This window comes from Benincasa hispida, chromosome 10, assembly GCF_009727055.1.
Source record: "Benincasa hispida cultivar B227 chromosome 10, ASM972705v1, whole genome shotgun sequence".
Classification (NCBI taxonomy): domain Eukaryota; kingdom Viridiplantae; phylum Streptophyta; class Magnoliopsida; order Cucurbitales; family Cucurbitaceae; genus Benincasa; species Benincasa hispida.
In genome coordinates, this window is record NC_052358.1 from 32,627,009 (window position 1) to 32,639,717 (window position 12,709).

Sequence of the window (12,709 nt, forward strand, 5' to 3'; positions counted from 1 at the left end):
TCTACTAAAACTATTGGGTTTTATTCAGTCAGGCATTATCACAAACAACAATTGAGAAGTCAAATTAATGCCATTAACATAATCTATAGAAATTGCGAATTTATATAAGAAAAAGTAAAATGTACATCATCTGTTGAGTAATTAACATTCCTAATAAAATTTTCCCTTCCCCTTTGGTTCTATCCTTGAAAAACTGTAGTAACTAAAATCAAATGAACAAAATGTCATCAACATAAAAAACTCATTTTACAAGCTAAACGATGAATTCAAAAGAAATTTGCTTACAAACATGTATATAGTTTACATTATATCGAATTTTTCACTTTCTACTTTTATCATTTGAAATCAAAGATTATTCAGAATAACCCTATAAATGGTTTTGTGAAAGAATGTGTATGGAAAGGAAAAAAGAAATCAAGCAGCAAAAATTAGGGGAATTGAAAAACTAATGAAAATCAACAAAAACATCAAAATTCCAACACTGCTCAAACTTAACTCATTCAACGTTGGAGACTACGAGGTCTACAATCCTCATTCACGTCGACAGCTTGAAGGAGATCAATATAGACGAAAGAGAAGTTGCAAATGAACAGAGGTTTAAATAATCACCTCTCATGGAAGAGAAGGAGATTGACGGGCACCGGCACGACGTGAAGGAGATCGATGGACATGGGCAAGCGATAGCGTGAAGGAGATCAACAGCGGGAAGAAGATCGACGAACACGGGCGAGCGACGGCATGAAGGAGATCGACGGTGTAAAGGAGATTGACGGCGTGAAGGAGGGTGAAGGACGGGCATGAACGAGATAGGGTTTGGGAGTAAGAGATCGAGAAGAAGCCGGCGATATAGGGTTTTATTATTTAATAAAATAAGAAAAAAAAACATTACACCTTTAATATTAGTTTTAAACCGAAATTAAAGCCCATCTTCAATGTCGGTTTAAAACCGACATTAAAGATCCATTTTTTTTAAACCGACATTATACATCCGATTTCAATTTTTCCAACCGAGCTCGAATTTCTTCTAGTGCATGGATCATCGTCGTTTCTTACCCATAGAACATGAATGGAGACTACAACGAGAGTTGTTTGATGGGTATATTGAAGAAAACCTACCTCCTAAGAATTTGTCTTGAAGTGATATACTTGAACAAGTGAACCAATTTGGAGAACATGTATTTGGCAATAGTGTGAAAAAGAGAAAACGTTCTAAAGATTGGCTAAAGAAAAGCATATTCTTTGAGCTACTTTATTGGAGCACTTTATTACTGTGATACAATTTAGATGTCATGCATATTGAAAAAAATGTTTGTGAAAACGTAATCAGTACATTATTGAATATTAAAGGGAGGTAAAGATAATTTGAAGTCTCGTCTTGATCTTGAAGAAATGGATATAAGAAAGGAATTGCATCCAATACAAGAAGAAAACAAATTATACTTACCTGCTTCATGTTGTACATTGTCATTAGATGAAAGAAATGCATTTTGTGAGTATTTGAAGAAATTAAAAGTTCTAGATGGATTCTCTTCTACGGTTGGAAGGTGTGTCGATCTAAAGTCATGACTATCATATTATTATGGAATTTGGTCTTAAAAGTCATGACTATCATATTATTATGGAATATTTGCTTCCATATGCACTTCAAGGGTTGATGAGAAAGGAAGTTCGAGATTGATTAAACTGAGCAATTTTTTAAAGATCTTGTGCTCAAAAGTGGTTAAAGTGGACGATATAAATCTTCTTGATGTTGAAATAGAAAAACTACTCTGTAAAATGAAAATGATGTTTCCTCCGTCGTTCTTTAATATAATGGTGCATTTATTAATCCATTTACCAAATGAGGTTAGAGTTGGTGGACCAGTTCAGTATAGGTGGATGTACCCATTTGAAAGGTATTTAAGTAAGTTAAAAGCTTATGTACGAAATTGAGCTCATCTTAAAGGTTCTATTGCAAAAGGTTATATCAGCAATGAATGTGTAATGTTCTGCACTAGATATTTTCACACCATAGAAACTAAGTTCAACAAAAAGAGAAGAAATGAAGATAATGATCATAATTCTTATGAAGGAATATCTATCTTTAAACTAGTTGGTCGTCCTATGGGACCAGTCAAACAAATAAGAAGGCTAACGATACAAGAGTGGAGACAAGCTCATCTCTATATTTTAAAGAATTGTGATGATGTCCTCCCATATATTAGGTATGTAAAAGTTTTCTTATTGATAATTTTTTTTAAATATTTTTAAATAGAATCTAAAGTAACTTTTTAATTTTTTTAGTGAGCACATACAAGGATTACAACATCTTGATCCTAGAAACGCACGAAAAAAGCATGATAAAGAGTTTGTAGAATGGTTTGAAGATCATGTAAGTGAGAAAAGACAACAGTTATGATATTTATTCATCTATACAATTTCTATTCATTTTAAAATTTGATACTATTTTCTATGTAGGTTACTAAATTATATATTGATGGAAGCAACAAAGTTGACAAACAGTTATTAGATTTATCTCGATGTCCATCACAAGAAGTAACATGCTACAAAGGGTACATTATTAATGGATTTAGATTTCGTATCAAGGATGGTGATGATTTAAGAAAAACACAAAATAGTGGGATAGTAGTGAAAAGAACTGATGATCAAGAGTACTTTGGTGTATTGCATGATATTATTGAATTGCAATATATGGGTGGAAACAAGGTCATTTTGTTTAAAGGAAAATGGTGGAATATCAACAGTCTTGGTAAATGAATTAGAATTGATGATCATAGACTACTAGTGTGAATATAATGTACACATTGGCTACAAATGAGCCATTTGTATTAGCATGCCAATCTGAACGAGTTTTTTACCTTGATGATAGAAGAAACCCGATTTGGTATTTTGTGTTAAAATTTGATCCAAGAGATTATTACAATATCCCTTTGATCATAGATGAAGATTGTCAAGAAGAAGATGACGAAGAAAACGTAAATAGAGCAATTTAATTCTTAATTTTTTTGTCTATCGTTTATGTTAGGTAATCTCTTTTTAACTTTATAATATATGATCTCTTATTTCTTAAACTAATATTTAATTTTTATTATGTTATTTATCTAACTTGTTTATTTCCAACAAATTCATTAATTGTGTGAAGGATGAGAAAAAGTAAAAAGCAGATTCAACAACAATAAAAGTATAGATAGTCACGAGCATACTACAATTGCATCTACATCTAACCAAATAGTTGAAGATCAACAATCTTCAACAAAATCTAAAGTTGGTTTAGAAGCTTCATCATCGTTTACGGGAGAAATTAGATCAACTACTAGTCATGAACAATTTCTTAATAGAGCTAACATGGTTTTTATAATATATATTATTTGTTTTTGATTTGTTAGTAACTTACTTTCTTTTCTTTCTTTTTACTTTAGAATCTTCTTTTAGAGTAAGAGAAGTACGTGATCCCACATGTAATCTCAAACTAGTTAAACTACCTCATGGGATTAGATTTGAAGTATAATGGAGGAAGATCGACCCGTTGGAGATAATGTTGATATCTTTAAAAGTCAATGCACTATCTTAGCTAGACAAGTCAACTTTACTCTTTTACAAGTAAAAAGTTGGAGAGATATTGATACAACAACAAAAAGGAAACTATTTGAGCTTACATTGGTATGTGAAAAAATAATAATTTTTTTCCTTTAATTTACTTCCTACATAATTAGATTACAACTACCATTTTTTTTTTTTACAGGAACGATTTAAAGTTGAAGGTCATGAGGCTTTAGTATTGCTTCAAATTCACCGATCTTGTAATAATTGGAGAGACGGTTTAAAGAAAAAATGGTTGTACAAATATGATACAGTTGCAGAAGCTTTAGTAAATATTCCACTAGGAGTTACAAGAGAAGATGCAGAATATCTTTCAAAGTTGTAGAAGTCAACTGAATATTAGATTGTATTCTAATATCTTTTTCATGTACATAAAAAAAATTGTACTTATTGTTTTTTTTTATTGATGCTCATACTCTACTTTTGAAATACAGGAGATGTGTGAAAGAAACCAAAAGAACCATTCTAAATTGAATGTATATCACACATGTGGTTCACAAAGTATACAACAAAGAGTTGAAAAAGTGGTAATTAGATAAAAATTACATAAACTTCTTTTAATTTAGTCAAATTATCTAATATATAATATTTTCACTTAAATAAGTTCGAGTCACTAACGAAGAACCGAGTCAAATTAGAATTTGGGAGCTAACTCACTTGAGCAATAATGGATTGGCTGTGAATGAAACTACATAGGAGAAAATAGTAAGTACAAAATAATGGATAGATATGATGTTATTGGTTAGAGTTTGAGTAAAGGTCATTAGTTTATCATCTTTGTTGCTCTGTTCTAGAAATGATTGATTTAAAGAAGTCTCTAGCTTATCCCCTCAGAATTCTTAGACTATTTTCTGATGAGCTATAGAACATATCTTGTTCAAGCAAAGTCTTATTTATAGAAAACTCATATCATTGTCCTATGATATTTAACATTGTGAAGTATGAATATTTCAAGCTAGTAGTTTCCAAGTTTTCAACTTGTAGACTAAACAAAAATTAGAGTGTAGAGGTTAGGAATTAGATCAAACTGATGCAGTGTCATTTTAGAGTTCAAGATTAGGAATTAGATCAAACTGATGCAGTCCAAGATATTTCTATATTGTAGAGGTTTAAAACTTCTCCAAGATCTTATTTGTTTTACTTCTTTCCCTTTTTTTTCACTACTTCTTAGGAAAATTGTTCGTTATTTTATTTTTTGGTTTCAATTTTTCTTATGCTCTTCCACAAAATCTAACACTCCATAGATTTTCGATGCAATTTGGATCAATATAAGGAAAGAAATGAAAATGGAATTCCTAGAATTTGGTGAATCTGAAATGGGTTTCAATCAATTTGAAATAAAGATCCAGTCCTCAGGACAAAAAAACATGCTTATTTCAACATAACCAAAGAGTGTGTTATAAAAAGAAGTCTCATCTTTTCAGGATTGACTTCTAAACATGTCCCTAGAACTTTTAATGCAAAATGGTAGCCACATCCTTTACCTAACAAAGACATGTGTTTGTTTGTTGTAAACATTTGAATTTATATGGTGTTAGTTTTGAATTATAATATGTGAATTTGTATTTGTAGTTGGAACTTAAATCAAATGCTTCTCAAGTGATTGATAGTACACTTGACATGAACGAGGATGAGATTTTCGTACGAGTATTTGGACCGGAGAAACACGGACGTGTTTGTGGTTATGGAGTAGGTGTTACTCCTTCTAAGTTATTTGGATCATCGTCTATTATACGCGATCTTGAGTGTCGTCTTAATGAGTCTGAACAACGACTTCAAGAATCTGAATGACAAAGAAAAAAATCTAAACAACAAATAAAAGAATCTGAACAACAAAGAAAGGTTGAGGTAGAAGCACTTAGGCGTCAAATAAGCGAATTAGAAAATCGTTTTGAAGATAGATTTCAAAAAATGATGGCAGAAATGTGTAAAAAATTTGTTTCTAATTGATCAATTATAGTTTGATGTTATAGAATTTCGATAGCCTTTTAGTGTACTTTTATGACATATAAGTTTACTTCTATCCATGTCATTGTCTATTTTTTCTATTCTATTCTTATACTTTGTAATTCATGGTACTACATGTAGATGAATTAGTAAAAACAACCTTCCGAGATTTGTCAATAAATGTGCTAAAAGGTTTTGTAAAAGAATTTTCGAATGATATACAATTGTTGATAAATAAGTTTTTATGAAGGTTTTAAAATTTTTGAAAATAACATGATAAGCCTTTAAAAATAATGAAAACCTTCGAAAAAGACTACTTGATAATAGATAATTATCGATAAATAATTTCACAATTATCGAAGATATATAACCTTTGAAAAATAATAATTTTCAAAAGTTAATCGATCTTTGAAAAATAATACTTTTCGAAAGTTAATAAACCTTTGAAAAGTTTTTTTAATGGGATCTATTTCGACACTTTTCAAAGGTTGAGATAACTTTTGAAAAAAAAAATGTATTGAAGGTTTATTAAATATTTTTTTCGAAGATTTTGACCTTCGAAAAAGATCAATTTTCTTGTAGCGGTAGTAAGTTTTTCAACTTTCCAATTTGAATTTTAGATGTAATTCTCGGAGACTTTTGTTGTTTCATTTGCCTCTTGAGGGGGATTATCTCTTTTTCAAAAGAAAAAAAAAACCCCAAGAATTGTCTACAATTTTAAAAAATTAAATAAAAACAAAACATGATACTATACCAACAATTGATTGAATTTTTGTTTGTTTTCTTTTATTTGTATCGAGATCATGATATACCAACGATTGATTGGATTTTTTTATTAAATTAAATTTAAATATATGTTATCTTAATCAAATGATTCTGTTCCTTGAAAGTTGTTCAGGTGAACGTAAATTTATTCAAATTGATTATTATTATTTTATTTTATTGAGAAAACAAATTGAAATTGAAGTAATTAAGAATAGTATTAAAAAAAGAAAAAAAAAAAAGAAAAAAAGGAAGAACGAACCAGTTTAATGTATCCACTCGTGACTCGTTTTCTAATACATGCTAAATAATACATTAGAGAAGCTGCTCATATAATAAGATATGGCTATAACTACATATTTTTATTAATGTATTTTATTTTATTTCTTTATTAATGAATTTTATAGTTTAAACTAAAATAACGTATATAATTCATAAAAAAGGATAATGTTCTGAAAAGAAAAGTATACAAAACGCTAAAATATCACTTTCATTAATATTCTTAAGAGAATTGAAAACAAGAAATCAATATTCTTTTATCAATAATCGTAAATAATTTTGGGAATAATTTTGCAATTAAACTAAAAACAAAAAGATGAAATAGGCAACTTTTATGAAAGAACATATAGATGTAAACATTGGAAGATCGCTGTAGGCCAAAGTAAAAAATGTAATATCAGATGTAAATCAAAATTGGAATTAGAAATATGACATTATGTTATAGCACAATAAGCATGTGGCTTTGTTTAATTTTACTTTTAAAAATTTGTAGAATGAAGAAAAAAATAAGGTTGAAATCTTATTTGGGTTTCTAAGCATATTTTATTTTCATTTTTTTGAGTTCTATTTTAATTTCTAAACTTTCAAATGGTCTATTACCTAAACTTTCAATTAATTCATTCTATTTTAATTATTGAAATAAATATTTATTCAGTCCCTAATTTTTTTGAAAAAAGATATTTTTGGTTTTGTTTTTATTTTAATTTTAAGAAACTAATGAGGTAGGTCAAGTACGTGCATATGTTAACCTTTCCAATCCAAATTAAGTTAAAAACAAAACATTAATTAATCAAACAAAAGGGTAACATAGCAAGACCAAAATAATTATTATCTAAAAAGTTCAAAAACTAAATTATTAGAAGAAAATATGAAAAAAAATAGAACAAAATATGAAAGTTTAGAGACTAAAATAAAGCTGAAAAGTACGACCGACTTTGATCTTCGTCGATCCTTCAAACTAAATGTATACGAAGCGGATATATGACATGATTTGCATACAAAACAAAGCAAAAAATTGACTTGAGAAATGCGATAAAGAAGTGGATTAAAATTGTGGGTTTAAAATGTATCAAAATCAGTAGCTAAGGTAGCAAGTTCAAAGTTGTTTGTTTGGTTCCTTCAACGTTATGTGTTGAAAATACTGTCGTGATCGTTGTTGGTTTTTATGTATGTGATCGTGGAAGTTGGTTGGCAGTTACATTGCAAGCCAAGGAGTGTACAAACAATCATACCATAATTAAATTACCCTTTCACATCATATTATATCAAAAATACACCACAAATTTCCCTTTTCTTTTCTTTTTTCCCCTCTATTTTTTTTTTTTTATAAACACTCAACAAGCTTTATCTATACTCCATAGTGACATCAGAACTGATTTTTTTTTTTTATAAAAAAAAACCCTCTTTTTCTCTCTCTCTCTCTCAAATTAGGTAGCCTCCTCTCCACTCAATTCTTTCTTCTCATAAAAATAAAATAAATTACCTTTATTCAGTTCCCAAAAAAAAAAAAAAGAAAAAAAAAAGTTACCCTAGAACTGCATTTATTCTCATCAAAGTCTCTTCTTCTGCACATATACATTTCACCAAACTTGAGATCAAAGAAACCTTTTTTTTATATTATTATTTTCCTTACTTAACCTCCATTTCTATATCTTCAATCCCTCTCTCTTTTTTCACACACACAAATGTTCTAACATTAGAGCTGAAATTTCAGGTCCAGGAGAACACAAAGGGAACAAATGACACAATTTGTGGACAAAAACAATAATTTTACAGTTCAGGAAACAAGTAGAAATTCAAGTTTTTCTTGTCCTTCTTGCGGCCACCAAATCAAAAGCCAAGACAAGGTTTTTTTTTTTGTTTTTTTTTTTATTTTTTTTGGATTGTTTAGGGTTTAATTATATTAATGTCAATGTATATAATATATATATGTGTGTGGTGATAATTTTTAAAATAGGGTGGAATTCATACATTGCCGGGTTTGCCTGCGGGTGTGAAATTTGACCCGACGGATCAAGAGCTTCTTCAACATTTAGAGGGAAAAGTTGGGTGTGATGCTCACAAGCTTTTTCTCCATCCTTTGATTGATGAATTCATTCCCACAATTCAATGGGAACAAGGAATTTGCTATACACATCCCCAAAAATTGCCAGGTCAATTTCTATTTATTATTATCATAATTATTATTTTATAGTTACATCTATGCTGGATGAATTTCAATTGATGATGCCCGTTTCGTAGCTATTTGATTTTTAGAAATGTAGTTTATAAAGGCTACTTTTATCTTATAAGTTTCTATCTTTTGTTGTCTATTTTCTTGTACAAATGTTTTCAAAAATCAAACTAAGTTTTAAAAACTTGGAAAGAAAGTTTTCAAAAGGTTTTTTTTTTTTTTTAAAGATTTAATTAGCTTGCAATCCTTTTAAGATTTATTTTTTAAGAGAAAATTTATGTTGATAGCTAACCTTTTTGTTCAAGGCAAACAGACCGATCAATAAATGTAGGATGAATTTGTTTGATGCAAAGAAAACGTTCAAAATTATTTAAAACTCATGAATAATATGAAAAGTGATGGCAAACGTTCAAAATTATTTAAAACTCATGAATAATATGAATAATATAAATTTATTTGTTTAAGGCAAACAGACCTATCAACTCGCAATTTATGTTGAAACTTATTTATTTTATTTATTTATTATTTTGGCAAGGGAGATTTTAAGAGTTTAAAGCTTGGGAGACAAAGTTGATACTCTAAACAAATTATATATATATATAAAGGCAGAATAATGTGAGCAGTTGGTTTCAATATTGTCTCTTTTTTGAAGTTTCAATTTCACACTTATCCATGATGAGAGGTTGAGGATGTAGTTTTTGGTTGGGTGTTTCCCGTTTTCTTTCGTCTAAAAAAATCACATTAAAATGTTTAAAGAAAATTCTAATGAAAATTGCTATGGAATGGTTGGAAAATAGGGTTGTCTTTGAATATAAAAAAAAAATAACCAAAATATTTAAGAATATAACAATATGTCACTATCTTTCATTGATAGATACTGATAGACTACTAGCATCTATCATTGATAGACACTGATAGATGTCTATCAATATTTGTAAGTGTGATAAATTGTGATATTTTGTTATAGTTGAAAATATTTTGAGCAGTTTTGTTATTTAAAAAAATTTCTATGAAAAATATCAGAAAATATGTGAGGTATAATCAAATCTTTATTATTTAGAATATGAAAAAACTGAAATATTCATTTTGAGTTTGGGGAAGATTCAAATATATCTAAATGAGTTTAGTCTCGTTTATGTTTTTTTTTTTTTAATAATTTGTGGGGTGGAAAAATGAGACCTCTAATCTCGAGACCAATTGTACAAGTTTTATATTAGCTCAATTATGTTCATTTTAATATATATTTAAATGAGTTGAGTTATATTCATGTATAACAAACTAAGACGTCTACTAAACTGATTGGTTTTGGAATACTTAATTCATCACTAAACTAGATGGCATACAGAATTTTCAGTGTGTTTTCCATGAAAATTAACCTTTCAGCTAACTTGAGCAAAAAAAAGTGCGCTTTATTTCTACACAAAAATCCCATCAATCATCATTCTTTTTTTTTTCTTTGGTTAGTACATAAAATTAGGTTGAAATTAAAATATCTGACCTCTCAGTTAGACTTATTTATACACAGATTGACCAAAAATTATATAATATAATATTCTCAATTACCATGTTGAATAAATGCATGCATGACACAATTGTAGCAGGAGTAAGAAAAGATGGACTGGTCAGACATTTCTTCCACCGGCCATCCAAAGCCTACACAACAGGAACAAGAAAAAGAAGAAAAGTCCATGCAGACGCGGACGACGCCGAGGGTGAGGGCGAGACCCGATGGCACAAAACGGGGAAGACGAGGCCAGTTCTCGTGGGGGGGAGAGTGAAAGGTTACAAGAAGATACTGGTCCTCTACACCAATTATGGGAAGCAAAAGAAGCCAGAGAAGACAAACTGGATAATGCACCAATACCATCTGGGAAGCAGTGAGGAAGAGAAAGATGGAGAGATTGTGGTCTCAAAAGTTTTCTACCAAACACAGCCTAGGCAATGTGGGAACTCACTCCAAAAAGAATCCATTTCTCTCAAGTTTATAGCACAAAAGAGTCATAATAATAATAGCAATAATAATAATCATCATGGAGTACATGACAACAATGTTGTTGATTTCTATAATCCTTCTTTCATATCTTTTGAGTCCAGTGATCAAAATAGATCATCAAGCAATAATTCCCATCTCATTGCCCCCTTTGCAGTCCATGATGGGTCTTCTGTTGTTTCATGATTATATTTCTAATTATCATTATTGTATGAATAAATTTGAGAAATCATAAGGGAACTGTGAATTAATATGTTTATTTGAGAGAACTAATCTATTAAAAAGCAAAGACACATGAAACCAATATTATTGTTTGAGATATAATACTTATTTTTAAGCTGGTTTTTTTCCCGACAAGGTATCTAACCAGACAACTGTAGAGAGGGGCTTCTTGTAAATTGTATTAACATTTTATGTTTTCCGCCAGCAAGCATGAAGACCATTAGAATCTCTTATGGACACAAAGATTCTGTCTGTCAGTTTTTTTTTTTTTAGTATCATTGTCGAGTACTCTCTTTATTCACACTATAATTTTTTTCATGATAATACACCAATCTCATTTAAAAAGAAAGATGACGTTGATGTGACAACTAAATGGAGGTACTACATATTTAAGATAGTATAGAAAATATTTCTTTGTCATGCACACGTGTACAAAAGATCATATTTTGCTTTCAACCTTGATAGCTAATGTTGATGCGTATTGTTGATCAAATATATATTGAAGCTTGAAAAGTTTAATATGAATTATTCAGACCATACTTACATATATGGTAATCATTTGATTGTTTATTTTTAGTTGTTTAAAGTTTAGTTTATTTCCTCTCAACTTTTAACAATAGTTCTCATCTTTGAAGTAAAAAAAATTGAATTCTTGATAAAATTCTAAAACCAAAAACAAGTTTTTAAAAACTATGATCCGATTTGGTAACTATTTAATCCTCATTTGATAATCATTTCATTTTTTGTTTTTTTTTTTAAATTAAGTTTATTTCATTCTCATTTCTTACCATGATTTACATCTTTTTTTTAGTACAATAATTGAATTCTTAGTAAAATTCCAAAAACAAAAACAAATTTTTAAAAATACTTTTTTTTAATTTTTAAAATTTGACTTGATTTTTTAGACTATTAGTAAAAAGTATATTAACAAAGAAAAAAATTTAGAGGTGGAAGTAATATTTATAGGCTTAATTTAAAAAAAATAAAAACAAAAAACCAAATTATTACCAATCGGGACCTTAATTTTTGGTTTTTTGTTTTTGAAAATTAAGCTTATATACACTATTTCCACCCCAAATTTCTTCCCGATTTAAAACACCAAGCTAAAATTTGAATAATAATAATAAAAAAAAAGAGTAGTTTTTAAAAACATGTTTAATTCAACCATTTTGTTTAGGAAAAAGATGTAAATCATTGTATGAAATGAGAAATAAGGCTTAATTTTCAAAAACAAAAAACAAAAAATGAAATGATTACTGAACGAAGCCTATATTGTCTTCAAAACTTGGTTTATTTTTATAAAACATTGATAGAAGGTGACAACAAGTGGATTAGACTTAATTTTCAAAAACTAAAAACTAAAAAAATCAAATAATTACCAAAAANAAAAAAAAAAAAAGAAGAAGAAAGGAGAAATATACATTAAAATAAAGGATGAAGTTAAATGAAAGGTGCCATGAAAGATTTCTAATATCTTCACTCTCTCTCCCTGCTCAACAGAAAGGATGATTCTCTCCCATTGGAATAATCGTAAGCAAAGTCCAAATTATGAAAGGTGCTACCAAGGATTGCTCATTCTACAATATTTCTTCTCTCCATATGATTCCATCCAATTTTGTTCTCCGGAAATTTCAACTCACGTCGATAAAAGTTCAATTGAATAAGATGGATAACTAATAAAATCAGCAGTTTAACCATCACCAAACAGAGTATCAATTCTATTTGAAGCACGGCAG

At 29.0% G+C, this 12,709-nt stretch overlaps 1 protein-coding gene across 1 annotated transcript; it reads left to right on the plus strand.

Moving 5' to 3' along the window:
- Positions 1-8,154: 8,154 nt before the first annotated feature.
- LOC120088753 (NAC domain-containing protein 73-like) lies at positions 8,155-11,040 on the plus strand. The gene is made up of 3 exons (XM_039046190.1): positions 8,155-8,435; positions 8,546-8,741; positions 10,363-11,040. Exons 1-3 carry the CDS (start codon positions 8,328-8,330, stop codon positions 10,935-10,937), a joined length of 879 nt encoding a protein of 292 aa, XP_038902118.1. The 5' UTR covers positions 8,155-8,327; the 3' UTR covers positions 10,938-11,040.
- The last annotated feature ends 1,669 nt before the right edge of the window (positions 11,041-12,709 follow it).